General features: G+C 36.7%; 1 protein-coding gene across 1 annotated transcript in view; it reads left to right on the forward strand.

The window, feature by feature from the left end:
* Nucleotides 1-27,275, forward strand: part of PLCH1 (phospholipase C eta 1) — a 147,059-nt gene that overhangs the window by 105,281 nt on the left and 14,503 nt on the right. Inside the window, exons 10-20 of the mRNA XM_088132148.1 lie at nt 9-129; nt 1,874-2,045; nt 7,479-7,586; nt 11,123-11,284; nt 13,710-13,778; nt 16,445-16,539; nt 17,200-17,300; nt 21,157-21,336; nt 22,715-22,822; nt 23,227-23,351; nt 24,436-24,520. Coding sequence (XP_087988274.1) covers nt 9-129; nt 1,874-2,045; nt 7,479-7,586; nt 11,123-11,284; nt 13,710-13,778; nt 16,445-16,539; nt 17,200-17,300; nt 21,157-21,336; nt 22,715-22,822; nt 23,227-23,351; nt 24,436-24,520 — 1,326 coding nt within the window. The remainder of the gene's footprint in view (nt 1-8; nt 130-1,873; nt 2,046-7,478; nt 7,587-11,122; nt 11,285-13,709; nt 13,779-16,444; nt 16,540-17,199; nt 17,301-21,156; nt 21,337-22,714; nt 22,823-23,226; nt 23,352-24,435; nt 24,521-27,275) is intronic.

Raw genomic sequence — 27,275 nt, forward strand, 5'->3', positions numbered from 1 at the left:
CTTGATAGTTGATTGCTGGGATGGTCCGGATGGAGAACCAGTTGTGCATCATGGTTACACCCTTACTTCCAAAATATTTTTTAAAGATGTAGTAGATGTAATAAACAAAAATGCCTTTGCTAAGAATGAGTAAGTACAGTACATTCTGTAAGTAAACAATACCTTCTGGTTTATGTGGTTTGTGCAGTCTTGTAATCAACTAAAAGAGAGTTGTGCAAATCTCTTTTCATTACTGTATTTGTAGATAATATTTTAAAATACATAAATGTTTAATTGCTAACACATTTTTTTCAAAACTACCACAAATTTTATTTCACAATCATATTTCTTTTCATTTTAATAACATAAGTATCCAGCCTACTGTGTTGTAAGGCTTGTAAAGCAATCCTGTGTATATTTGCAGGAAATGTCTTTGTATTCAAAGGGATATATTCTACTATAATAAATGTCTTGAAGATTGCCTCTGTAGGGTAGCATTTCTCAAACTTAGGGTCTCTTAATGTTTTGATTGGAGTTCCCAGAATTCTAGATAAAAGGGCAGAGTATGTGGATTATTGGGGGGGGGGGGTTCCTCCAGCATCTCGTAACTATTCTCTGCCATAGATTTCTTTCAAGCTGAAAGTAAAGAACCATCAAGTTTATCTTGGCTCCTGCTGACTGTGTGAACACAACCATGCCATTTTCTTGATAACCTTATAGAAGTGGCTTGCCATGCTTTCTTCCAAGAAGTTTTTCAGCTTTCTAATCTAGTCTATAGCTCTGATATTCCTGGATGGTCTCTCATCCAGATACTAAACAGGCATGATCCTGCTTAGATTTCAAGTTCAAACATTATCAACCACCTGCTGAAACAGTTCTGCTATTTAAGGCATTTTTTGACTATACTACCCTCAGTGTCACTTCAACAATAATAGAAAAGAAGGTAGATGGGAAAGAATATGGAGCTATGTACTATCTCCTCTCTTCCTACATTATCCATGATTATCAAAACATGATTTTATACAAACATAAAATGGTTGAAGCCAAACCTTTACTCAATGCAAGAATCCAAATTCAAGTATCTCAGACAGATTATGGTCTAGCCATTATCAAGCCTATTCAGTCAAAGGGAACTAACTAGCTGTGATGGTAATTGGTTGCACTCTTGCAGTTAGAGGGTTTTTTTTTTAATCAAATTGGAATCTGCATTAGTGAAATCTATTATTCCTTGTTCTGCACTACAGAATGCAAAAAGAAGAAATCTTGACCTTCTGTGGAACATTCTTTTAGAAATTTGACAACTCTGTAGTTCCCTGGATCCTCCACATCTCCCTTTTTGAAGATGGGAATTTGTCTTCCTCTAGTCCTCTGGCACCATCAGTTCTCCAGGATTTCTCAGGGATAATACATAAAAGTTTTGCCAGGCCATTAGTAAAATTCCTTCAGTATCTTAGGATGCAACTAATCTGCCCCCTGAAATTTAAATTAATTCTAAATGAATATTATTTATTTATTTAATTAAACCAATTTATACAGTATAGCTGCCCATTTTACCACAGGTGACTCTGGGCGGTGTACAACATTATTTGACCATATGTCAGTTATTCTCAACTTTTAACCCTTCTCCTTCGTCCTGCTCCTCATAATCATTTGTTGCAACATATACCTTCTTGTTGAAGGAGACTGAGCCAAAATAGGAGTTGAATAATTCTGTCTTTTCTTTTTTACCCATTAGTATTTTTCTGTCTTCACTGAGCAACTGGTAGATTGATTGTTTTCTTTGGGAATTCCCAGGAGATGAACCTAGTCATAAAAAATTGAAAAAACAGTATTGCACTGCAATGGTTTTGATATTTTCAAAACAAATACGTGTGATTTTCCCCTCCATTTTTAGGTTTCCAATTATACTGTCTATTGAAAATCACTGTAGTATTCAACAGCAAAAGAAAATTGCTCAGTACCTCAAGGAGATTTTCCGTGACAAGCTAGATTTGACCTCTGTGAACACTGGCGATCCCAAGCAGCTTCCAAGTCCTCAGAGTCTGAAAGGCAAAATCCTAGTCAAGGTAAATGATAATAAAAAGTGGCCTGCTGGAAAGCTGTTATTTTTGTCTTATGTTCTAGTCTTTTTTTTTTTTCAGATTCCATCTACAGATGAGGTTTCTCCTCCATAATTATGTTGAGTATGTAGGGGTGTGTGTGTGTGTGTGTTTATGTAATTATAATAGCAAAATAACTGAATGTTAGAATGGAAGGGATCATGGGAATCTTTTGTTAACCTGAAGACCAAACTAGTCTCTGTGGAGTCTCAAGGGCCACATTCCAAAAGTGGGCAATGCCATGGTCTACTTTGGAGGGACTTTTAAGGAGCAAAATGGTTGCCCTAAGCATATGCAAGTCCCCTAGTTATTCATTTAGAAGGCTCCTAAATCTCCAGTTCCCAAAATACAAAAGAAAGAAACGATTGATATTTTTTAATCTATTCTCTATTGGGAGAGCTCTGAGGGGGCCACAGAAATGATGCTGAAGGGCTATGTGTGGCCCCAGGCTGTACTTTTTACATCCATGATCAACTTCAACATTCTTTTTATACTGTGTGTAGGAAAGAGGTATCCATATTCTGCTGAATATTTCCACTGAAGGAGAGACCATCACCACATAAAGCAGTATGTCTCCTTGCTGAAGAAGTTGTATGACAAAAAATTTCCCTAAAATTTAGTAACAAACTACTTCCATACAATTTCCTATTTCTATTCTATTTCTGCCCTTCAAAACAGGTCTCTACTTTCTTTTATGTAGACAGAAGATTTAAGTGGATAGAAGACTTTCATATATTTGGAGCTAGCTGTTAATACTTGATTACTTCATTCTTAACACTTCATTAAGTTCTGTCATCTCCAAAACAATACCTTTATTTAGGTAAAGTCAAATTGCCAGTGCATCATATCCCCAGCATGAATGTTTTGGCAACATTAATTTCAGCGTTGACTCAAAGCAAGAGAAAATTCTCCTCCTCCTCCTCCTCCTCCTCCTCCTCTCCAGAGTTTGGGATGCACAGAATGTATTGGTTATTATTTCCACCTGAATATATCTAAGTCATATACAATATGAAATCATGATTGACAATGATGGTTGTCAGTGCGCATACACACTGTAAAGAACCTGTAAACACTTCTCCACTTCATTAGGTCACCGGTAGTTTCTTGTTTGGCTCTTAGATTAGCCAGTATCAATAACCTCTGTAGTGGCCTTCTCCAACCCTGCAGATGTGTAGGTTTCAACTCCCAGAATTTTCAACAATGGACAAACTCCTTTTAAAATTCTGGGCAAAAACCATCATTCCTTTTTCAGGGTACCCAAACTGGGGAAAACTGCTCTGATAGAAGGCAGAATCAGCAAACTGTGTCAACCTTTTTGTGGAACAGAGTTTGTGGAAGCTACTGCATATCTGCATTGAATTCTGTCTCTCAGGGGTGTGCCATCTCTATCTGGTGACTTCTTACACTAGAGATCTTTCCCCATCCTGCTGCCCTTTGATACATCTAAAGAAGAGGCTTCATTAGAATGAAATGGAGTACCATAGACTCAACTGAATCTCAAGCCAGATCTGTGCTTCCTGAATGTGACTTTCACTTGACTAGGTGCCTTTTCATTTCATGCAATTCTACTTAGTTCAAGTGTTGTTGCAGTTGTGATAAAAACATTACAAAAAATGAGAGGACAGCTATTTTTATTGGAGTTTGGAACTAATCAAAATTGGGCGAGTCAGGCCAGCACACCTTGTAACAAGCACGTTTAATTTCCTGATGATCAATCTCAGTCGGACTTTTTATTAATAAAATGCTCTTCCAAATATCAGTTAATCTGCTCCTGCAAGTAAGACCCTGCCACCCTAAATAACAGCACTGAGTTTGCAAGTGACATCTACCAGCTGCTTTTTAAAGTATCCATAACTGTTTCTCTGAGAGAAAAGGATACTTAAGCCCATCGTCGGGCAATTATGAAGACAAAAGTTTGATACGCAAAGAATGAAATAACTAAGAGTTCTGCTACATAATTTTCAAGTAGCCATTTATTTGTCTGAAACCATCCTGTGATGCAAATTACATTATGCATATGAAGATGCATAGGGCAATTCATTGTTTTTCCCTCGCTGTTTTGTTTTATGTGATTGATTGATTTGTGACATTTTTGTGTAGTGTAATCCTTGTTAGACTTTCTAATTAGGGTTCTTGGGGTAGCATATAAAAAGAACAATAAAAATACAGTGCAACATGAGAAAACATAGCTGAGATCGTAGCTGGATGGGGCCAGTTAGGCTATCAAATTCAACTCCCTGCTCAATATAGGCATTGAGAATAAAGTATTCCCAGTGAGTATAATTTGAACTCACACCATACAGATACGGCTTAAAACTTTTAGTATTCCAGCATGTCACAAAGCTCTCACAGTGACTGCTCCTGGATAAATTGGAGTCTGAGGAGCCATTTGAAAATCTGGGAAAATAATAACCTTTTCTTCTCGCCTTGAAAAGATTATAAACTAGGTGAGTGTTTCTAGGAGGCCATTCCACAAATGGTAGCCATCGGTGAAAATGCTACTCTTTCTATAATCACCTGACCAATCTCTCTCTGAAGAAGTACTCAGAAAATGACTTTTCATAGTAATCTGAAGATCCAGATAAATATCTATAGGGGCCTTTGAGGCCATGTTACAATGTTAATCACTTGTCCCAGGAACGGATTGAAATTGTTGATAATTAGCCATTCAGTTCCAATAAACAGCTTTGGGGCTTTCTTTTGATGTAGAATTTTCTGCTGATTATATAATTCTTCTGCTCTGTGTTTGAACTGTCTCAGTAGGTGGCAGTATCTGGCCTACCTTATCTAGCCTTGGCTGTTAAGCAGGGTCTTGGATAGGGGATCAGTTCCACTGTTGCAGGAAAGTTGAACCATGCCAGCAGAAGGCATCGGCAGAAAACTGCACGGTTGGATTCATGTAATCACCAGGAACTGAGCACAAGGGAACCTTTGCCTTTTATATCTAAATTGGGTAGAATTGGATTGTTCACATTCAGGCAAAGGTTCTGGAGAAGCTGCTTATTACTCACCCTGAGATGTTACTTGCTTTGTGCTTCCTATACCAATTTTGAATGAAGGAGGCCAAAGCTCATATCTGTGAGACCTGGTTTCTGAAAGGATACTGTGTGACTAATGTACCATTTGGCGCCATTTGGATGGAAAGGCAGAATACACTTATTGCGAGCAGTAAGCCAAGTAGACACTGATTGGAGCACACATCTCTAATGGGTAATGATCCTGCTCATTCGTGCTGTTAAAAGGGAATCATTTTCATCCGATTTTTAATTCAGACAAGCATGTCCCTTCAGTTTCTAATCCTGATAAATATATTTCCTGGATCATATGTTTGGGAAGTTCTGAATTAGAAATTTTGAATGAAGGAGGCCAAGCTCATATCTGTGAGACCTGGTTTCTGAAAGGATACTGTGTGACTAATGTACCATTTGGCGCCATTTGGATGGAAGGGCAGAATACACTTTTTGCTAATAATGATTTCTTAGGTCACCTTTAAATCTCATAGTAAAATATGGTGCCAATCAGCAGTCCATTACAGGGAGCTGCATGGTCTGTGCACCTTCCTGATGGACCTCTTTTTTCCTTACCTGTATGGGCTGTCAGCAGTCACCATTTGTTCTTGTCTCTTCAATGGTTCTAATACGAAGACTACAGGAGAATGTTAGCCTTAATCTTCTCATAGCACAGAAGAGAAGATGAGTAGGAAACAGCCACCAATCCTTTTATCAAAAGACAAGCTGATACAAAGTCCTGCTCAGGCAGGATCAAGTTGTTTGGGTGGAAGAGGGTTTTCTGAATAGCCAAGCTCTCCATGAATTTGTCGTCTTAAAGGCTTTTTTTACTTTGTGGGCTGTTAAATCCTGATATCTTTTTCTTTTTTTCAATAACTCTGTCATACTCTGCATGAGAAATATGAGGACTCTGGAACTTTAAACGAAGGCTGTATTATAGTTTTATCATTATGCCCTTCAGATGTCCCCAGTATATGTGCCTTGATGTAGCCTCATCAAGTCCAGTTTTCATCACCTTATCAAGCCAGTTTTCATTTTCCAGTCTTTTATTAAATTACTGAGTTCTAAAATGAGATACAACCATCTGATGGAGACTTAATGCCTAACAATTTTTGTTGCCTTAACTAACAAGCATTAAGAAACCATGAATGAGCTAGCCCCTGTTAAGAGGTGCTCATGGAGAGAGACCTACTTGTTGCAGAGATAGGCGAGAGGTGTAGAAACAGTCTGAGTTGCATTTTTTTAAGCCACTTCAATCACAGAGCAGTTTAGAGCCCCTGGAAATTCCCTTTTATTGACTTAGCTCCCAGCCCAAGATTGATTATGCTTTCCCAGGTTTTTAGACAGTTGTGTTTTGTTTTGTTTATTTATGGGATTGATTTATCACAGTTGAGTAGGACTCTAGGCGGTGTAGCATATTCAAATTAATAAGTGCTACTAAATTAATAAAACAATATAATGAAGTGTATAAAGTATAATATGTGCCTAGAGGTGTATAAAACTATGTGCCTGAGTAATGAGAGAGTTATGTTTTTGTCTCTTTTTCAAATGTGTCAGCCTATTCTTTAGTAAAAGAACAAGACCGTGGCCATTAATTGGAAAGTTTTAAAAATGGATTAGATAAATTCATGGAAGATAAAAGGTTATTTGCCATTAATGGCTGTATATTGAATTCAGACTATGAATACTAGTTACTGGGGAACATGTTATGTTCATCTTTTGTTTGTGAACTTCCCAAGAGGCATCTGGTTGGAATACCCATCACTGGATCTGTTTTATTTTTGGTCTTTTGGTCTCCTGTTATAGTATACTATTAAGCGTGCCAATATGTGATTTCCCATGCACAGTTACAGACCTAGAAACAGCTGTTTTGCATGCTAGGGAGAATATGTAGCTTGGCTTTAGATTGGAAGAGATTCTGAAAAAGTGATTTAGAAACTAGCATGAACAAAAGATGGAATCTTCAGTCATTTCAAGTGATGCTTTGATACAAATAAGGTATTTTGAATTTACAGGTCATCCATTCCCAAGCAGAGGATTACCTGGAATGAATATCAGAAAAGGCAAAGGGCCTGGTTATTTTCATCTAGATAACAGAGAGTGTAGGAGAACACTGACAGCTTCATTATTTAAAAGCTACTGGAATAAAAATTGGACATTCATACCTACAGTACTGTTCTATCATGATTTTCTAAGAAAGAATTTCTGGAATCTTCATAGGATGCTACTCTATTGTATCATATACAATATCATACATATCATTGGATTTACTTAGATTCCTTAGATACATTTATTGTCAACAGTTATTTTTGGCTAAACATAAGATTGACTTGAGTTGAGTTTCGTACCAGAATAGCAGTTTCAAAAAATGTATTGTCATTTTCACTTTCAGGGTAAAAAGCTCCCATATAGTCTTGATGCAGATGCTGAAGAAGGAGAGGTTTCTGATGAAGACAGTGCTGATGAAATTGAAGATGACTGCAAGTTAAATTTTTCTTATGTAAGTGCATAGCGTACCTCTAGTATGTTTTCTGATGGTGGCATACATCTATATTTTCCCACACTGTCTAAATAGTGATATAATGGTCCTATTCCCCCTTAAGGTAAGACTAAATGCACTCCTGGGTTATAATTCTGTATATTAAGGGTGCAAAATGTTTTTCAAGTTGATACCAGACGTTAGTCTTTGGCAGGTATGCCATAAACCATCTTCCAAAAAGTAGGTGGGCCCAGGACCAAAGTGTAACTTAGTGAAGTGACCTTGAGGTTAGTGACTTCCTGGATAAGTCTGAGTAGTTTTCTTGGTAGAAGTAGCTTATCATTCCTTTTCTGGAATGCTTTTTCAATTTCCCAATCTCGACTACAGCTCTAGGATTCCACGTTGGTCTTTTATCCAAGTGGCTAGGTTTGACTCTGCTTAGTTCTTGTCAAGACTTTACACCAGCTACAGTGATTAAGTTCTCTTTCCATTCCACAAACCTCAAGCAGACTTATGAAGGTTAGTTAAGCAAATTTATTTCAGAAAAATAGAAAGCCATACATTCAAAAAATCCTCTGTCTAGCAACACCAAGAAATCTTGCCATTTTATAGGATAACTCCAAGATTACAATCCTAGATGTGTTCTTCCTGCCTTTTTGAATCAGCAGTTATATCGCTACATCTGCCCTGTGTCCTTTGTTTATAAAATAGTTTTCTCTGCTGTAAGAATCAGAGATGCCCACATCATCAGCTTCTGAACCCAGATAAGAATAGCCGAGTGTTGCCACCTTTTGAAACTTTAATTTAGTGCAATTTTAATATAATTAAATTCAAAATTACAGGAATTAAATGCCATTAGTGTTATTGCTTTCCATGTGTGTAATAATGAAAAATATGATTTATGAAAAATATGATTCAGCAGCAGCATCTTTTTGAAGGAGCTCCAGAGATGTGTGAAACTCTTATTTGAGAGCCAGAGAAATAATAATAATAATCCCAAAACATCTAGAGCACCACTTGAAGACCATTGGCATTGACAAAATCACCATCAGTCAATTGCAAAAGGGAGCTTTATTTGGAACAGCTTACATCCTGTGATGATACCTGCGACGATACCATCAAACAACAACATCTGCCTATGCCAGGTCCTTGGGAAGGACTCGATAAATGGACAAAAATGCCAAATCCAGTCTAAACATCTGGCTGACTGTGTGACCAACAATAATAATTCCATGAACTATCTATCATAAATATTATCAGAATGCTGAATAATAAATATAAGCATAAATTACACCACTGGGTAACTTATATTTTTCAGCAACCTGCATTGACTTCCCCATCAAAATTTAAATTGTAAACCTCTTGAAGGAGGGGCATACCTTTGATAGAGCTATGTAAAATGTGGGTATTTGATTATGATCTTGTATACAGAATTTTATATAGTACTGGAAGAAATGGGTATAAAGCAATATTCATTTATTCTTCCTTCCCTCTCTGGGGCCTCCAAAAATTTGCTCTGGCTGGTTGAGAGGCTAAGCAAGCTGAGCTCCTTTGTGAGATCCCACAAAGATCTCAGTTCTTCTCACAAAAGAGGGAGCAAACTGTTCATCAAGCTCAATAATAACAGAAGACCCATTTTTTTCATTTATTTGTTTTTTTTCTAATTTTCTATTAAGTTCTGTATTTGCTTCTGTGCTGGTAGTTGCCATGTGGCTTCCATGTCCACTTCTCCATCTATTTTCTTCTCTTCTTTTTTGCTGTTTTCATTGGTCAATGCAATGCAGCATGTCTGCTCCATTTTGAATAGATGCTCTAATTTTAGACCAAAGGAAGTTATGCTTGACTGGTTTGAAATATTTCTATATATTTCTGTAAGAGTATATGTTTGTCTGTGTGCACACACACATGTGCACGCGTGCATATTTGTGGAAGAAAATTTATTGTTGATTATCTCAGGAGTTGTCAAGGGCAGAGATGAGTCCAGTGAATGTAAGCCAATATGGGGATGGGTGCCTTTGGTTTTTAAGTGTTTTACATTTCTCATCAGGGTGGTTGTGTTGTTTGTGGTATATTATCAAAATGACTCCTGTGGTTTCCTGCGTCTTCATTTGCATCAGTTACTTGCACAAAAATATCTTGCAGGTAAGCTTGGGAATTGCTGTGATGCTTTAGATATTACAAGGTCCCCTTGGGTTTAGTTTTGAGAAAGCAGATGCTCATACAATTTTCTGTGAAAAGTCTCTTATTGCAGTGTTCCTCCCACCTTCAGGCACTTCTTGTAGTAATCTGGCATTTATGCATAAAAGAGCCAAACTCCTCAAGATGAATAAGGACATCAATATTTACAAGAATAAAGGAACCTTGATTCATTTGTATTTTGGAAATTTAAGAACTTTCTTTTTCAAATGATTAACAAAACTACTATTCTAGATTTTCTCTGGGAACTCAAGATGGCATATATGAGGGTCTTCCCACACGTTGCAAAACTGATTAATACTTTGCAAATGTCATACGGAAAGGGATCAATTGGCTGTTGATACTCAACGCTCAAATTAAAAATATATATTCACAGATCCAAGAGATTAAATTCTCCCTCAGAGCTCCACCTGCATGAAGACATTTTACTTTCTGTGGTGAAATGTCCTTGGGTCAGTGAACTCTAGATTAGATTAAGATGGAAGCAGGTATGGACATATAAACTCATACTTAATTTATCTGCATTTGCATTTGCATCTGAATCCTATCCCAATTTCATAGTCCAGTGTGAAAATGACTCTGTTTCTTGGACAGGGGACTGAAAAGATTTCTAATTTATACTCCCAGATAAAATGCTACTGAATACTATACAAGTGTAAACACATTGCTATATGCATTTATTTCTTATGTCTTTACTGTAACTTTTTAGTTGAGCAATGTATTTTCCATAAGTGGTTCTCAGATGTCCTGTGCAGGTAAAGAGAGGCTTTAGTGGAGACAGGAGCACTGCTTCTGGGAAAGCCCAATGGGAAGTGTCCTCTCATGAAGGCCCTTGATAGGGATGGTGCAGACCACTGGAGAGGCATTTGTACAGAGAAAGGCAAAACAATTCATATTCACCCGTTGGCTACCTTATAACTAAAGAAGTGCAAAAATACCACATTCCACCCTAAGAATTTCTCCAAAATTCTCTTTTCTTTGAAAGAATTTCAAATTCTCTTTCATCAGATTGAATGATAATTGAAGAGACATTTGTTTTTACTTGGCACTCCTAAAAATCCCGTTCTAATACGCTGCAGCATATTTCATTGTCTTAGATTATACCCAAAGGAAATAAAGGAATGGTCAAGAAGTTTTTCTGTCCGTTATATCATAAGTTGCTATCTCAGATATTCTCTTTATGGAATGAAAAATCTTAAAGAAATTATTTTCTGGCTGTAACTTACTTTTACTTCAAAAGTAAGGCAATGGAATACCTAAGAAAGAATCTATTTAGATGGGTGGAAACATCTCCCAACTTTATTTGCCTTAAAAAAACAAACAGTTAACAATTTTTATTGCTGCTTATTGATCTCTTTCAGAGTAATGGCACAACACAGCATCAAATGGAGTCTTTTATAAGAAAAAAACTTGAATCCATATTAAAAGAGTCTCAAATCAGAGACAAAGAAGATCCTGATAGCTTCACTGTGAGGGCTCTTTTAAAAGCAACACATGAGGGCTTAAATGTAAACTTTAAACAGGTAAGAATTTTTTCTTAGTCTTCTGGGAATGTCTATTGCTGACATTATCATGTGTATTTATCATTTATTGCAGAAGTCCCATAAAAAAATAACTCTTCTTTTGTTCATACAAGAAGGATGACATTTACTTTAAAAAGGGAGAACTGGTCACTATTTCCTCTGTTCCTCCCCAATAAAGAGTTTTTGCTGCAAAAGAAAAAAAATCAAAAGAGGTTGGACATTATCTTGTTCATTTATTTTAACTTGGACTGTTTGAGCAGAGGGTCAGAGTTGATCACTTAATGGCTCTTTCCAAATCTATGATTCTATTTTTTTTTTTCCTGGAAACTAGAGCTTACTTTAAAAAAAAAAAAGCCTTATTCTTTTGAATATCATAATAGTGTACAATGAATATGATCAAAAGTAATCATGCAATAATAAAATATAAAATAAAGCTAAGCAAGATAATTGTTACAACAGTTACAATTATCTGTTGAAAGACATCTATACAACAAGTCAGTGCATTTTGCTATTGCACATTCAGTATTAGTTGTCCCTGTTTCGCAGCTTTCTTCAACCAGGTATTCTCTAAGTCACTGTTTCCCAACCTTGGCAACTTGGCAACCTTGGCAACTTAAAGATGCATGGACTTCAACTCCCAGAATTCCATGCTGGCTGGGGAATTCTGGGAGTTGAATTCCATGCATCTTAAAGTTGCCAAGGTTAAGAAACACTGACCTAGGTGGTGATCAAATAAAAAGTGTTGAGTCTGTTGTCCTCATGCCCAACTTGTGTGTTTTCTATAGGCATATTGGAAAGACTCCCCACAAATAGCTGGTTGTGAGACTAGTGAGATTAGGCTGTAGGGATCAAATGGCATTGCTGTTACTCTACTAACTTCCTTGCTGCATAGTGGCCTCCCTACCCAAGTTCCTTGAAGCCATGTCTGGAATGATGATAAAGTTACTCAAACTCAGAGTATTGGAGGGGGGGGGGTCCAGAGTCCCCCATTGCAGGGAGATGGGTGGGGATAAGTCTACCAAATAAATAAATAAATAAATAAATAAATAAATAAATAAAATATCATATCATATCATATCATATCATATCATATCATATCATATCATATCATAGTAATCTCCTGTGTAGACTACTGCCCAGAATGCAGTGGCATGAGTCCAGTTATAGATGGACCTCAGCATACCCATTTCATGCCACTGCTCCCTAAAGGCTTGTGGGTGCAATCAATTCAAGGTGTGTTATTTACGACCTATAAAGCCCTTCATAGCACAGGGCTGGTTTATTTGCAGGACCACCTGTCTCCAATTGTCTCTGGTCATCCTATGAAATCTGGCAGAGTAGGCATGATTTGGGTCCCTTCCGCAAAAAAATTCACCTAGTGGGCTGGGGGAAATAATTCCTTGTTCTTCGCAAAAAAGTGAATGGATAATACATTTCTGTCTCAGGCCGCATGTTATATAATGGAACCAACTTGCACTGTGAATAGTTGAGGGAATTTATTTCAGCACCTTTTTCAGCAATCTCTCTCTTCAGTTTCTGTCATATTCTGACAGAAACACTGGATCCTGTCACATATCATCAAGCTGATGACCCAAGGGAATCTCTTTTGTGTGAATCTCAGGTGTCCTAGAACTATGACTCCTCCTCCTCCTCCTCCTCCTCCTCCTCCTCCTCCTCCTCCTCCTCCTCCTCCCCCTCCCCCTCCCCCTCCCCCTCTTCTTCTTCTTCTTCTTCTTCTTCTTCTTCTTCTTCTTCTTCTTCTTCTTCTTCTTCTTCTTCTTCTTCTTCTTCTTCTTCTTCTTCTTCTTCTTCTTCTTCTTCTTCTTCTTCTTCTTTGCCTCTCCTGTTTATCTGAGAATGTCAAAGCACAGGGTTGGTTGATTTGTCCATCTGGATAATGTTTAGTTTGATTTCATTTAAGCATCTGAGTCCAAAACAATGCTTTGGGAGCACTAGATTTCTAATTGGTATTTTATTTGTTGAATGTATCTATGATACGCAAATATCATAGCAAATTAAATAACACACACAATCTTTATTTCTGTGCATGGTAATATGGCATATACTTGTTTATGCAATAAAAATGAATATGTAATTGTACCAGTTATGACTACTCCCATTGCTATGCTCAACCTGTTTTGTTACACTGTTATTTCTTGGGACTGAAAAGTTTAAGAATTCACAGATTTTGAACAGTTGAAATCCTAAGGTAATCTAATATCTGCTAAAACTTTACCTTAAAATTATCAGAAAACACTGCTGTAGATGACAATTTTGGGGGGTTCTACCAACCAACCTCTTGGAGTAGAATCTGGATTTACTAATCAATTTACTTGACGGTCAAATTCATGCAGGAGCAAATGTGCTAATCAATTAAACTAGAAAATGATTTTTGTGAATTCATTGCTTATTTCGTTTTTCACAGAATTCGGGTTTGAAGGACACTAGCAGAAAATCCCACAGTAAACTCATGGGCAGCTTCGGTAAACATAAGGTAAGCATTAATAAGACTATGAATCCTTTCTTCCCAACCCCCACCCTGCACTAACCATCTAAATAGAGGGTGAGCCTAAAGAAAAGCTGCAGCTTTCAAGAATATTTGCTTATGTTTGGGGAGTTAGCTCACTGATAGGATCCAAATCTGTCTGATAATTCAAAATGTGAACTAGATGAAATTATTAGATTTGTAATTGTTACTCCGTAGTGGCTCTATGGTGTGACAGTTAGATTCAGCTCTGTCCCTTCCATTGGGACAGAGTAAGCCCAGAATCTCGTAAACTAACCTATCTTGCAGAGTTGCTGAGAGAATAAAATAGGGGTGAGAGAGGCAAAAAATATATAGGTTCTTGAATTCCTTTTTGGGAAAGTTGGGACTCAAAGTAAGTAAATTAAGAAAGGTCCTTTCAGAATTTAATAAATACCTGATTTCTCATCCCTAATGAGGAAAAAAAAAGATGTGTTGCAGATAAGACATAAATCTGCCTATTGTAGAAAAGTATTATGGTACAACTGAAATAAAGTGATACTATCCTGATTTTTCCATCAATGACAATTGTGTTTTGAATAGAGGGGGTGAAAATAGGTTTGCAGTACATAATGGCAATTCAGATCTAATCTGTAAGAGCAGTATATTTGCTTCTGCATTTCAGTAGAAGTGAGGTCAGCATACAGGAGGTTGGAGAGATCCATTGCAAACTTTTGCAAGAAAAAGTTTCTGGAAAAAAACTTTTCTAACATTGCTGATACGTACATGGGTCCAGAATATTTTTGTACTCAAGACTTGGTTGGAATATTTGTTGCTTTTTAAAGCAATGATACCTACTACTGGAGGCATTTGCATTTTTATATCCCCCTCATCCCAGCATGATTGCTAATTGTACATTTCTTGAAATTGGATGGAGAATTTGCCCAAATAACACTTGTAAAATACACACAGACATGGTTAGTATGGAGACTATTGAGAATCCTCTGTCAGCTTACCTGAGATTTGTAAATTAATATTAGTATATGTATATGTGGGATTACTCTTTAGTAAATGATTGATGAATGAATGAATGAATGGGTAGATAGATAGATAGATAATAGTTGATTGATATTCTTTATTGCAGTCATTGAACAACAAACATAAAAGAGTAAAGGCACATGGGGTAGACAATAAAACAATGAGGTGGAGTGGAGTGCCAGTCCGATAATTGTGAAAAAGTTGCACATTAATCTTTCCTTCATGTATGAAAAGAGTTGAGTTCTATGTGCATAGTAATATTCCATTTACCTGCTTATCAAATATGATTCATGCAGTTTAAAACCATGACCAAGAATCTGTAGCTTTGAGAGCTATATTCTGGGCATCATTATAAATTTAACAAAGAGCTCCATGGAATTGTAGGTGTTCTTGTGTTGTATGGAATTTGCTAAATTAGGACTGCAGAACAAGGAATATTTACCATTGTGGTTTCTATATTCCTTTTGCATATAATAAAGCTACTCTAAAACAGATTTTAATTCTTTTAGCTTTAGCTTACAGGCAAATGCTCCACGCACTGATTGTGCATGTAATATTCTTTCATTTCTGTTAGCTATGAAGGAAAATTAATAAGTTTTGTTGTTCATTCAACCCATAGATGAATTTTGTAAATATGTCTGATATTTGCAAATGGGCACCTTCAACAATTGAAATTCCCAGCACGCTGTGAGAAAACAAATGCAGTAGAATGCTTATCAGAAAAATGTACCTCTGAAAACTGATTCAATTCTTTGAAAATGATAAAATATTTCAATAATGTAATAATATCAGCTAATTAGATTTGCCTCATTTTCTTCATGCCTTTTTGAAAAATGGAACATTTTCTTTAATGACTTTAGAGGAAATGAAACAGTTTTAATGACAAGTTAAGACTTAAATATTTAGATTTTACTACCTTCTAACAAGGAACCTTCTTCAGTGATGTTGCACTGGAATTTATGAGTGTACCTAGCTCTCCACTTCATTTTTTAAAAATGTTGGTTTGAATTATTTTTCACAACGTGGTAAAAGAATCGCTTTAGCCTGAAGGTGTTTCTTATAAAAATATCTGTCCTCCAGATTGATTTTCAGCAGATGCCCTTTCAAAGTTAGCAGAGTAAAATGTTTGTTGATTGTTGCATGCCGCCCAGAATTGGCTATATAAATTTGATAAATAAATAAATAAATTAATGAGTAAAATGTTACATTTTTTCAGACTTTGCTAGTGGAAGTCATTCTTACATCACAGCTTTCTTAATCCATATAGCTCCAATCACCAAAATATTGAAGCTGGAGAATACACAAATAATTTATCCAGGCTGCTGATAGGGGATACACAGTGATTGGACAGAGGGAGAAGGAGAAGAAGCATATACTGTAGCTAGTTAAAGTCTGGACTACAAGATATTTTGGGTTTTTTTCTTTTTTTTGTTTAGATTCTGTCTGGTTCTTTCTTCCTCTTAAAGTAGCTTGTAGCACCAATATCACAAAACTGCTGACAAAAGTGTGTCAGCAATCTCTCACAAAAATTAAAGGTCATGGAAAGTTGCCTAGGATTTACTGTATAGTAATAGTCCAGGGTTATATTAAGATAAATGGATCAACTCATTTTGTATAATTGAGGATACTGTTAAATCAGACTTTGACTTCTCAAACAGAAGGCAGCTAAATCAAAGTCCAAATCTCACAGCACATCTGATGATGAAGATTCTCAGCAAAATGCTTCTGGGAAAGAACCTGGACAATTATACAGGTTAGTAATGATCATCACATCCAGCTTTCTTATGCTAAATAAAGCCGTCGGTTAAAGTGCATTTCTCCTGCAATATATGTAGCAATTGCCTTTTAAGAAATGAAGAAATGCAGCTATGTACTGCAGGGACAGAATGTGGACACATTCAGTTGTAAAGGAAACAGAACCCACAAATAATGCTTCATGTCTTAACTCATTATGTTTATGGATTTAATAAAGTATAATTTGTTCCAAGGGTACCGTTGTTTTGAAAAGCTTCTTATCTATCTTGCCTTCACAAAATAATGTAACTGATATATGTCCAGCTTTTTAAAATTAATTTTGGATACTGGTAAAGAGAAGGCATGTATATGTAAAGGTCCAGGGCTGAAATGAAGGGTTAAAAAATGAACTGGAATCCTTGAAAACTGTTTCATCTCTTAATAAGCCCCTTCTTTCTTAATCTTCCCCTTCCCTTTTTCTTCTTCCTCCCTTTTTGTCTTCCTCTTTGCATTCCTGCTGATCAAATGATAATTGTTTGTTGTTTAAACAAAGAATAATATGCTTGTCAGATTAATTTTTTGGACATGGTGGCAAGAAAAAAAAAAGTATGATACAGCAACTTACAATTCCATTTACCTTTTGAAAAATCCTTTCTCTTGTCTTTCCAATAATTTTCAGCCGGTTGGCTCGGCGGAGAAAAACGATGAAGCTGTGCCGTGACCTTTCTGATTTAGTGGTGTACACAAATTCTGTGGCAGCTCAAGACATAGTTGATGATGGTAAGGTTGTGTGTAAATTATATTTAGACACATATAAGTATTATGTGCTTAACTGTGTGTGTATGTGCGTGTTTGAGCTTGTTTATTACTGTATAAGGAAACCTGTGGAAGTGTTTCCTTACATGATGTGATGGCATTTAATGATTCTATCACATCAATACCTTCATTCATGCAAACAGAGGATGAACAGAGGTTTTCAGTGGTGGTTGCCTAAAGGATGCAGTCCAAAAAGCATTTTGTATAATGCAACATTTCTATAGTCCTGTAGATATACTGGCAACATCTGGCTGATCATGTTTGGTCTTGGAAAAATTGGACCTTGTTAGTACTTGAATAGGATTCCTCCAGAGAATATGAGAGTTGTAGGCTAGATAGGAGGTTGGAAAAAAAGAAGACATTGGTGTGCCCATTTCAGAATGGTTCAGAAGATTGTACAACTTACCTCCAGCCTTATAAAAATGTGAATAAAGATCATTGGATTGAAATATAAGATAATCTCAGTTTATAAGACCTCCCAGAACAATGGCTAACTAATGGGGGAAGCTTTTTAAAGAATCATGCAGTATTCATGAGAAAATTAAGAAAAAAAAAATGGGGTGCCTTTATTGGCCAAAGATAACATAGAAGCTACATTATAATGCTATAATGTAGCAACCGGTATAGATTGAGAATATTCATGACTTCTGCAATAAATTAGTTTCAGATGTGTTGTACTTCAATTCCCATATATCCTGACAGGTGTGGCTGATGGGAATTTTAATACAAGGCATTCTGAGGACCACATTTTGAGAAATGTTGATCTTAATTAATAAGAATGACTAAGAAATTGTGACTCTTATTCTCAAGGAGATGGCAGTGAGGCAAGTAGGTTCTCAATTGTATTGTGGTTTGGATACATTATGGCTGATCTGAGCCTCCTCATCCATCAGTGACCATCATTTCTCATGCATTGTTGGCCTATAAATATGTTAAATAAATAGTTTTAGAAAACATTGTAGTTTGCTACATGTTCTGTGACTTATCATTCCTGCAATGTGGCATATCCTACTAGTATAACAGTAACAGAAGAATTTATAATCCCAGGGTTGGCATGTAAGAGGTGGAAAACAGAACAAGATACCACTGAAGTACATAAAACTTCCCCCAAACCAAAGGCAAGTTGGCCTTAAAAAGAGGGTTAAATGGGTTGATTTATATGTTGGCATCTACTGCTTGTGACAAAACTGTCTTTGACTCAGTTTATATTTTCTGATTCTTGTCTATTGGTAATTCATCCCTGAGAATCTTTTCACAGTGCTTGTTTCAAAATTATTTGTTTTCCTTCCAGTATCCTCCTGCCTGCTTTTCTTTGACTTTTCTCACTTGCAGTCCCTCCAGGCTTCTACCTAGGCCCTCTGCTCAACTTTTCTTACTATATGTGGATTAAATATTTGATGAGCAATGTCACGGCATAGCTCTCATCATGTACAGAAATGACATCTTCATTCAGCAGCCTTCAGACCATCCAAGAGTCTGTTTTGGGTAGCTTTTTAAATTAGAATATCTATCCCTATGTAAGAGTGATAGATGCATAAGTAATGATACTTTAGCAATCTTCTGCAAAGAGTTTGCCATCTGGATTCAGGTCTGCTGGGATATCAGATGATGACTTGGGTGAGATCATCATATTGTCCTTGATGAGCATCATTAGAGCAGTAGTCAAAACTCAGATGAAAAAGTGCTAGCAGCCTATCTTGTAGAACAGAGGTGGGTGGAATCTTGTAATGACATTTCTTATTCTGTCATGAATTGCAGAAGACACATGCAGTGTGTCTTCTGCAATTTCTGCACAACCATGACAAAATTGTCAAATCTGGACATTGCTAAAAAAAGTCAGCATTCAGGATTTTCATTCCCCTCAAACACTACCAGAGGGATATACAGTATTTGGATTCTTGTTACATCCCAATTTTGGGGAGAACTTTTAAACTATGCTTACTTATCTCTGTTGGAATAATGGCCCAAGTTTCAAGTACTTATGACTGCAAAGACAAAATTGAAATTCTGTGTGTAGCACTTAGTACAGCCTCAAAAGTATAGAAGTAAGGTTTCATTACTCTAGTCTGTCCCCTCTGACTTAAACTTCAGCCAATCTACTTTATTACTTAAACCATTCAGAGGAGCCACAACTGTTGGGTGTGAAAAATTAGTTACCCTGGTTTAAATTATGAAGCTTTTTAAAGTGCAGACTTTCCATACCTTTGGGATTAGAACCATCTGTCTTGCTGAATTTTCTCGAGTTATTTGATCACATACCTTTTGAACATTCTTCACAGACTTACGCTGAAAGCCAGAGAGCCCTTTTAAATGTAATGATCTGCAAAGAATAACTCCTCATCTGAAATTCTTCATTTTGATAAATTGATTAGTATTCAAAAATTTAAGGGAAGAAGTAGTAATTATGTCATGGTTTGAAAATGTCCACATAAATGTCTATGTGTATGAAACTAAACTTATTTTGTAGCTTTGTTGTTCTTAGGAACAGCCATACAACAGTCCTGATAGATTAGCATGGAATACTGAAGTAGGAAATGTTTCTTGTTGCATTGGTGAATGGGTTGAGGCATTCATTTCCCTCCCAAATTTAGGGAAGGTAAACAGTGCATTACCTTCATTTGCCCTAAATGGTGGCATTGGCTACCCAATCTAATTGGTTGTCTGGCATCATGTTGCCATCGTATCAACAATGGGATTCCTGAGATGACATCATAAAGAATCACACAGCCGTTGTAAGTTAAACATATGGCCCTAAGCGACAGATAGGAAGAAATGTAGCAAATAGATAAATGTACAACACGCAGCCCTTTGGTTGCACAGTCCAGTCCTATATCTGTATGAAGGCTTTCCTGAGCTTGAAAATCTGTACTACCAGAAGCAACATGGCACGGCTTGTATGTTAAAGTTACACAATCCATATATTGCTAGAATAGGGCTATAGTTATAGAATCATAGGGTTGGAAGGGATCTTGGAGGTCTTCTACTCCAACCCCCTGCCCAGGGCAGGAGTCCTCAGACCATTCTGGACAAATGGCTGTCCAGTCTTTTCTTGAAAACCTCCAGTGTTGGAGCACCCACAACTTCAGGAGGCAGGATGTTCATTGCTTAATAGCTCTCACAGTTATGAAATTCCTCCTCAGTTAAAGTTTGAATCTCTTGCTATAAAGCTTCCACCCATTGGTTCTTGTTTTACCCTCAGGTGCCCTGGAGAATAAATCTACTCCCTCTTCCCTGTGATACCTCTTCATGTATCAGAAGATTGCTATCATGTCTCCCCTTATCTTCTTTAAACTAAACATACCAAATTCCTTTAACCACTCTTTGTAGGATTTAGCCTCCAAGCCCCTTACCACCTTTGTTGCTCTTCTCTGAACTCTTTCCAGTCCCTCAGGGTCCTTTATGTATTGTGGCAATCAGAATTGGACACAGTATTCCAGGCATGGTCTGACCAGTACAACACTGTGCTGGTACTATCACTTTCCATGATCTTGACACTATCTCTCTATTGATGCAGCCTAAAATTGCATTGGCTTTTTAAATTATATGTATACATATCAAATTGGTAGTTAGACTTTGGGGATTATTTGTGTGTGGGTGTGTGTTTGAAAGCCTATTTTCATTTCCTTGGTGAGAATTCAGTTCACTGCTAAATTTTAAGATCATTTTACATTTTTCTGTTTTGAACCAGAACAATTTTCGTGACCTATTTAACATGTTTGTATTTCAGTGGAACAATGGCTTTTCTTTGAAACCCTACAAATGCAAACTAAAGCTGTCTCATCTATGCTTTTCCTATTAATTATTTTCTCTTATTATGCAGGATCAGTGGGGAATGTATTATCCTTCAGTGAGACAAGAGCTCACCAGGTGGTCCAGCAGAAACCAGAGCAGTTCATCCTTTATAATCAGAAGCAGCTCACCAGAATTTATCCATCTGCCTACCGGATTGACTCGAGCAACTTTAACCCTTTACCATATTGGAATGTTGGCTGCCAGCTTGGTGAGTGGTGCATGGTGTTGACTGTTATATAGGTGGTCAATCTTTTCTTTACCCCATGGACAAGTGTTTTTTAATTATCTATCTACATTCATTTCATGTACAGTAGGGTAAAGGTGGTTCACATAATACAAAAGGTGCAGACCTACGTATGGAGATGCATGTAGAAGATGGCTAGCTCCACCCCATAAAGAAGATGGCTAGCTCCACCCCATAAAGTGGGCTGTGGATTAACAGAGCATCAAATCTGTTACTGATCTGCTATCTCCTTGGAACCATGGCACTTCCGAAATTCTGCAGTGGGCTGGATCAGCAGTGGGGAGTTCTTTGATAAAATCTCTACCTAACTGCATGCAATAAAGGGGTTTGTTAGGTGAAGCTGATACAGTTTGCCCAATGCCCATCCCTGTTCTTGGATCAAGTCAGGCTGCCCTAGCCTGATCTCCTCTGCTTCGTTTGGGCTTCAATTCCCAGAATGGCCAATCAGCTTGGCAAAAGGAATTCAATCCTGTCTGAAAGTTCTAGAAGGTGCCAAGTTGAAGAAAGCTGTAAGCCATTGACGAGCATATGCTTATTACCTTCAACTGCTTGGAAGATCTCTGGCAATTTGACATTAGTAAACATGTGCTCACATGCTAGGGAAGAGAGATTAGATGGCTCCACTTTCATTTTTACCTAAGCATAAACCTTTTACTATGGGAAGGACAAAAATTCTTCCCAACATGCATAACCATGTACTCTTGTCCATAACCTGGGAGGATGGACAACAGAAAATATATGCTTCTTTAAGATATGTACCCCTGGCCCCAGTATCTTGATTCCTTAATGACTAATTCAACTACTCCCTCTTTTCATAATATCTGTACTAAGCATTCAGGTTCCTTCTCTTCCTTATCCATACAAAGACAATTATTGGCAGTGCTCTTTGGGCTTCTGCTATGTCCTTTATCCATTTCTTTGTTTAGACTCAAGGGTCTTCAAAAAGGAGAGAAAGTGCGTAAGTATGAATTGGATCAAGGCTAAATGTATGTAATATCCAAAAATCACAGTGACTAGGGCCAAAGGACCATCCATTCAAGCATTTCTGCTGCTCCCATAGTGGAGGTAACAATCATTAGCTGAGTGAAAGATCACCTCCTCATTATTTTCCCATCACTGGAACTGTTACTGGAGATGATATGTAATTGACTGAATTTTATCTAAGATGTTTGTTTGAACTTCTTCAAGTAAATGGACTTAATCATGCTTTAAATCTCATTGATAAAATTTCTGTAGGTACTAAATGAAACTAATTTAGTCTGGATAACCCTATGAGTATAAAGCCATATAACAGTATGATTCTGGCAATCATAAATAATACAAAGATCTGGTTATTCCACAGTGGCATTAAATTACCAGTCTCATGGGCGGGTGATGCAGTTAAACCAAGCCAAGTTCAGGATGAATGGCAACTGTGGATACATCCTGAAACCTCAACAGATGTGCAAAGGTAATACAAGGCAATGCACTGAATACCTTAGTGTTTCTATACATCCATTTGTTAAAGACATATTGGTTAATATTAAAATGTGACAACTATTTGGAGAAAGCTGATAACATCAAATATATTAGTTTGGAAACTTGGTCAGGGCCAGGATATAATGAAATATTCAGATTTCAGTGCAAGAGAGAGATAAATGAAACATGTAACTAAGCTAGGCTCTTACAAACAAGTGAAACATTTGATACAGTTGTTTGTCTAGGAATAAATATGATTATTTACTTGAATTCTAATGTTAGCTCAGCTGTATTCTTTCTTTTATTATTCACTATAGGCTTTTCTCAAAGGTGCATAAAACAAGTTGTATTTCTTACTTTAAGATTATAAATTTCCGCATTGCTTATATCCTGTAGGCACTTTTAATCCATATTCTGGAGATCCTCTTCCTGCTCTCCCTAAGAAGCAACTTATACTCAAAATCATCAGTGGCCAACAACTACCAAAACCTCCAGATTCCATGTTGGGAGACAGAGGGGAGGTAAAATATATTGGTGATAGGGTTAAGAGTAAATTCACTTATGGCAGAAGGGATTCATTGATGACCTGAACAAGGATATATGTATGTTTCTAATCGGCATATGAAAGATAGATAGGCAGGCAGGCAGACAGACAGACAGAAAACAGACAGATTCTTTATTATGGTCAATGATCAGTCCATAAAGCTCATTGCATGCCTAAAACTAATATTATTAATATTAATTAATTAGATAAGCATGTCAATTTATGTATTTTAATAATACGAATGACACACATCTGAATTTATGTCATTTAAAGCTGTTATCTTAGTTTAGAATAAATTTCTTATTAATGTATTCTTGCAACTTGAATTCTAAAATACACTTTGCATTCCATATTAGTAATCTAGGTGCACACACAGCATGAAAAATTTCTGGTTTGGGAGTTTCCAAGATTTAATTTGTGATTTTTATGGTTGAATAATTTCTGAATGCAAAGGTAAATGATTTGGTTTAAGTACAAGATGTACCATTCCTCTACAGAATTATTGAAACTTGAACATTACTTTGGTTTTTAAGGTGTTCTTGGGCTTGTAACTATGTTTCTTTTTATTCTTCCTGCTGGTTTAAATAGCAGTAACTTGAAGAAATGGAAATCTTAATTAATAAGATGTGCTCTCTTGACAGCAATTGTTTATTCAGAAATATATGTGAGACACATATAGGATTTAAGTAAAAAATGTAAAAACATTGTGGTAATAAAAATACACTGTCTGACAATCAGAAAAAAAGTTACCACAGAAGATATCTGGCAGAGCTTTTTTAAAAACCAAAGCTTCAAGAAACCTTTTCTGCTTCCATTCCTTACTGTAAAATACATCTAGTTAGCAAAATGGTCCTCATTTCATCATCTAATTAAATTCAAATCTCAACATTTAGTTTGAATGTCAAAGCTGTGATATAATTGTAATATAGCTATAATCTAATGCAATAGTTTACTCGGTCTATAAAATCTTTATGTGCAATATAAGAAAGATGGAATGTTTACTTCAGATATTTCCAAACATGTCTCAAGTAAATTTTGTATTTCTAAAATGTCTCAAGCAGATAATTGATCCATTTGTTGAAGTTGAAATTATTGGGTTACCAGCTGATTGTTGCAAAGACCAGACCAGAGTTGTAGATGATAATGGTAAGTAATACACCTTGCAGCAAGAATATGTTAGTATATGACTAAAGATATAGAAAATCATTTACAATTTGAATCTGTGGTCTGCTAATACATTTCTGGTGTCTTCCAGACTCGATTGACAGTGAGATAGAAGCTCAAAATGAGAGCAGCCTATACAAGATGGTTAATATCTCTTTGCCAAGCAAAGTGAAGCTATATATAGATATATTTTGGGGCAGAAAACTCAATACAAAATGATTTCATCTAGTGTCCTGAATGATGTGTTTATGCAGTCAGCTACAACTTGTAGGCTCTGTGGTCATCAGATAAAGCTGTAGGCTTCTACTCAAGATTTCAATGATGCCAATCACCAAGTAATGGACGGAATCTGTATATAGAAGCTTCCCAGATTATGCACATCAATTTTTGTGCAAATCATTTTCTGGGGACAGGATTATATGAAGTTGTCTTCAAATACATGAATTTGATAAAATAGTATTAAAATCAGCGGATCTAATATATTACTGGCAGAAGTGAAATAACTGAACAGTATTTTGAATTTTTTAAGTTTACAAGAAAAGGCTTCTATTGCTGTCTGACTTTTTGCAGGGGAGGGACTACCTTCAAGTCAACCTTGACTCCTGGCGATTGCCTGGAGTAGTCCCTAGTCCTTGCCAGTTCTCTTGGCAAAATTTTCAGAAGTGGTTTGCCATTGCTTTCTTCCTAGGGCTGAGAAAGAGTGACCGGCCCAAAGTCGCCCAGCTGGCTTTGTGCCTAAGGCAGAACTAGAACTCCCAGTCTTTTACCCTGGTGTCATAACCATTATACCAAACTGGCTCTTTTGTGTTTATACAGTTGCCTAAAATTCATTAGGATTTCATATTATAGCCAAACTTCCTGATTAGGTGGTTCTGTTTGGATCCAGAAGCTTCTGCATCTTTCTTCCCAGTTTTGTGGAATTATTTTTCAGTTGAAGTTCTGGACATATTTATGATTATCATCTTCATCAAGCGGCATTATATTGTATGGCTGTTCATTAATACTGAACAATGGAATGTGATACTTGGTAGAGATTCCACAAGGCCCTATGCAGAAGTGGCTCAACTGTAAGTCCCTGTAAGCATGCCACCAGAGAAGACCATGGTTATTCATTGGTCCAACCTACTCCTCAATCCAAGATCTGCAGCAGAATGTAACAACATCATCCATGACAATATAAAATAAATAAGTTTCTTATTTAGATCCCTCCATTGAAGGAGGGCTTATTATCAACCAGAGTTGTTTATTTCATTAATGAAATTGTCATTAAGATTATTATTTTATAATAAGGTAAGATTATTATTATTATTAAAGAAGTTTCTCCTAAAGCTTAGCTGAAATATTTTTCTTGCTCCAATAAACATAACTTGCTTCATGTTTAAAATGAGAGCCCTTCAGATACTGTATTTGAAAGGATTACTGTAAGTAATTGAGATGGAACCTGACTATCTAAGCAGATAAGGTCAATGCAATTGACTTAAATCACAGTCGTTGCAAAAGAAATGCATATTCTATAAATAGAGAAGAGCAGGTATTGATGCCAGCAGTTTGTCCTTAAAAATTATAAAAACAACTCTTGTTAGCTTCTGTTATAAGAGTTACAAAATGAAGTCATATAACATTTTGATTAGGTATTAAGGTATTCAGAAGTATGACCAACAACCTGGAAAGGCTAAGAAAAAATATTATTTGTCAAAGGCTATTGACTTTCCACCATCACCAATGTCAGGTTAAAAAAATTATTGCTTGTCCTGCTTTATTCAGCTTCAGCAATATTTTCTGATAGATAACATTGTTTTTACTCTTGACTTTAATATTCTGCTTTCTGGATAAGGCATTTTGGAATTACACGCTTCAAAATGCCTTACTTTGTCCTTTTTTATTCATTTAGGCAATGTGCAACAAACAGGACAGGGAAGAAGTATAGAGTATATTGTTTATATAAAGTATTTAAATAAAGATTCCCAGAATGGAATCTATGATATTTTAAAATGCATCGGCAACATTTTTCAGCCTAAGACTGCTATCCTCTGGAGAGTCAGTAGGTCATGGGAAGTATTGTCACTTCAAAGGGTGGAACCAATAATTTGTGGCTCATTCTGGGGTACTTGTGAGTTTGGGAAAACTCAAGGGGAGAATATTTCATCTTCCAGAGCCCTTGCTCTTACATTCCTACTCTTATTTTTCAGTTGTTCACCCAAAACTGTGCCGCCAAAATTTAGCCATTTTGGTTCTCAATTTTGATGTCATGATCTCTTGGCACATTGAGGTCTGTAAATGGGAGGCTAGGGGCTGCATGAGGGCCATAAGCTGAGCATCCATGTTTAAAACAAAAGGTAGAATAGGAAGAGGAGAGAAGAGGGAGCATTTCAATATTAATTCTTCAAGCAGGATACAGTTCACAGAGAAGTGACACTGGATAAAAATGGTCTTTCAGCTGGGATGATGGAATGGACTTGTTTCCCAGCCTAGCTCCCTCTTCTGTTGCCATCTGTTTTGGGACTGGAGCTCCAGAGATCCTGACTTGGAAGTCTCAGATTCTGGAAACCTTGATCTTGGTGGATTAGGCTATAGCGTAGGCTTGGCTATAATGTGGGTGATGTTAGACAAACGGATGGGGCAGTCGGTCAGTCAAAATTCAGCCTGTGGGGTCAATGGAATGCTCAGATAATGCACTTGACCTGCTACTTCTTCTTGGAATCAGAATCAAGGCAGGACTGTATTTGGTTACACACAT

The sequence above is a fragment of the Python bivittatus genome, unplaced genomic scaffold (genome assembly GCF_059951505.1).
Source record: "Python bivittatus isolate LINGU-HERP-01145 unplaced genomic scaffold, Pbiv_v1 ctg000980_np1212, whole genome shotgun sequence".
Lineage (NCBI taxonomy): Eukaryota > Metazoa > Chordata > Lepidosauria > Squamata > Pythonidae > Python > Python bivittatus.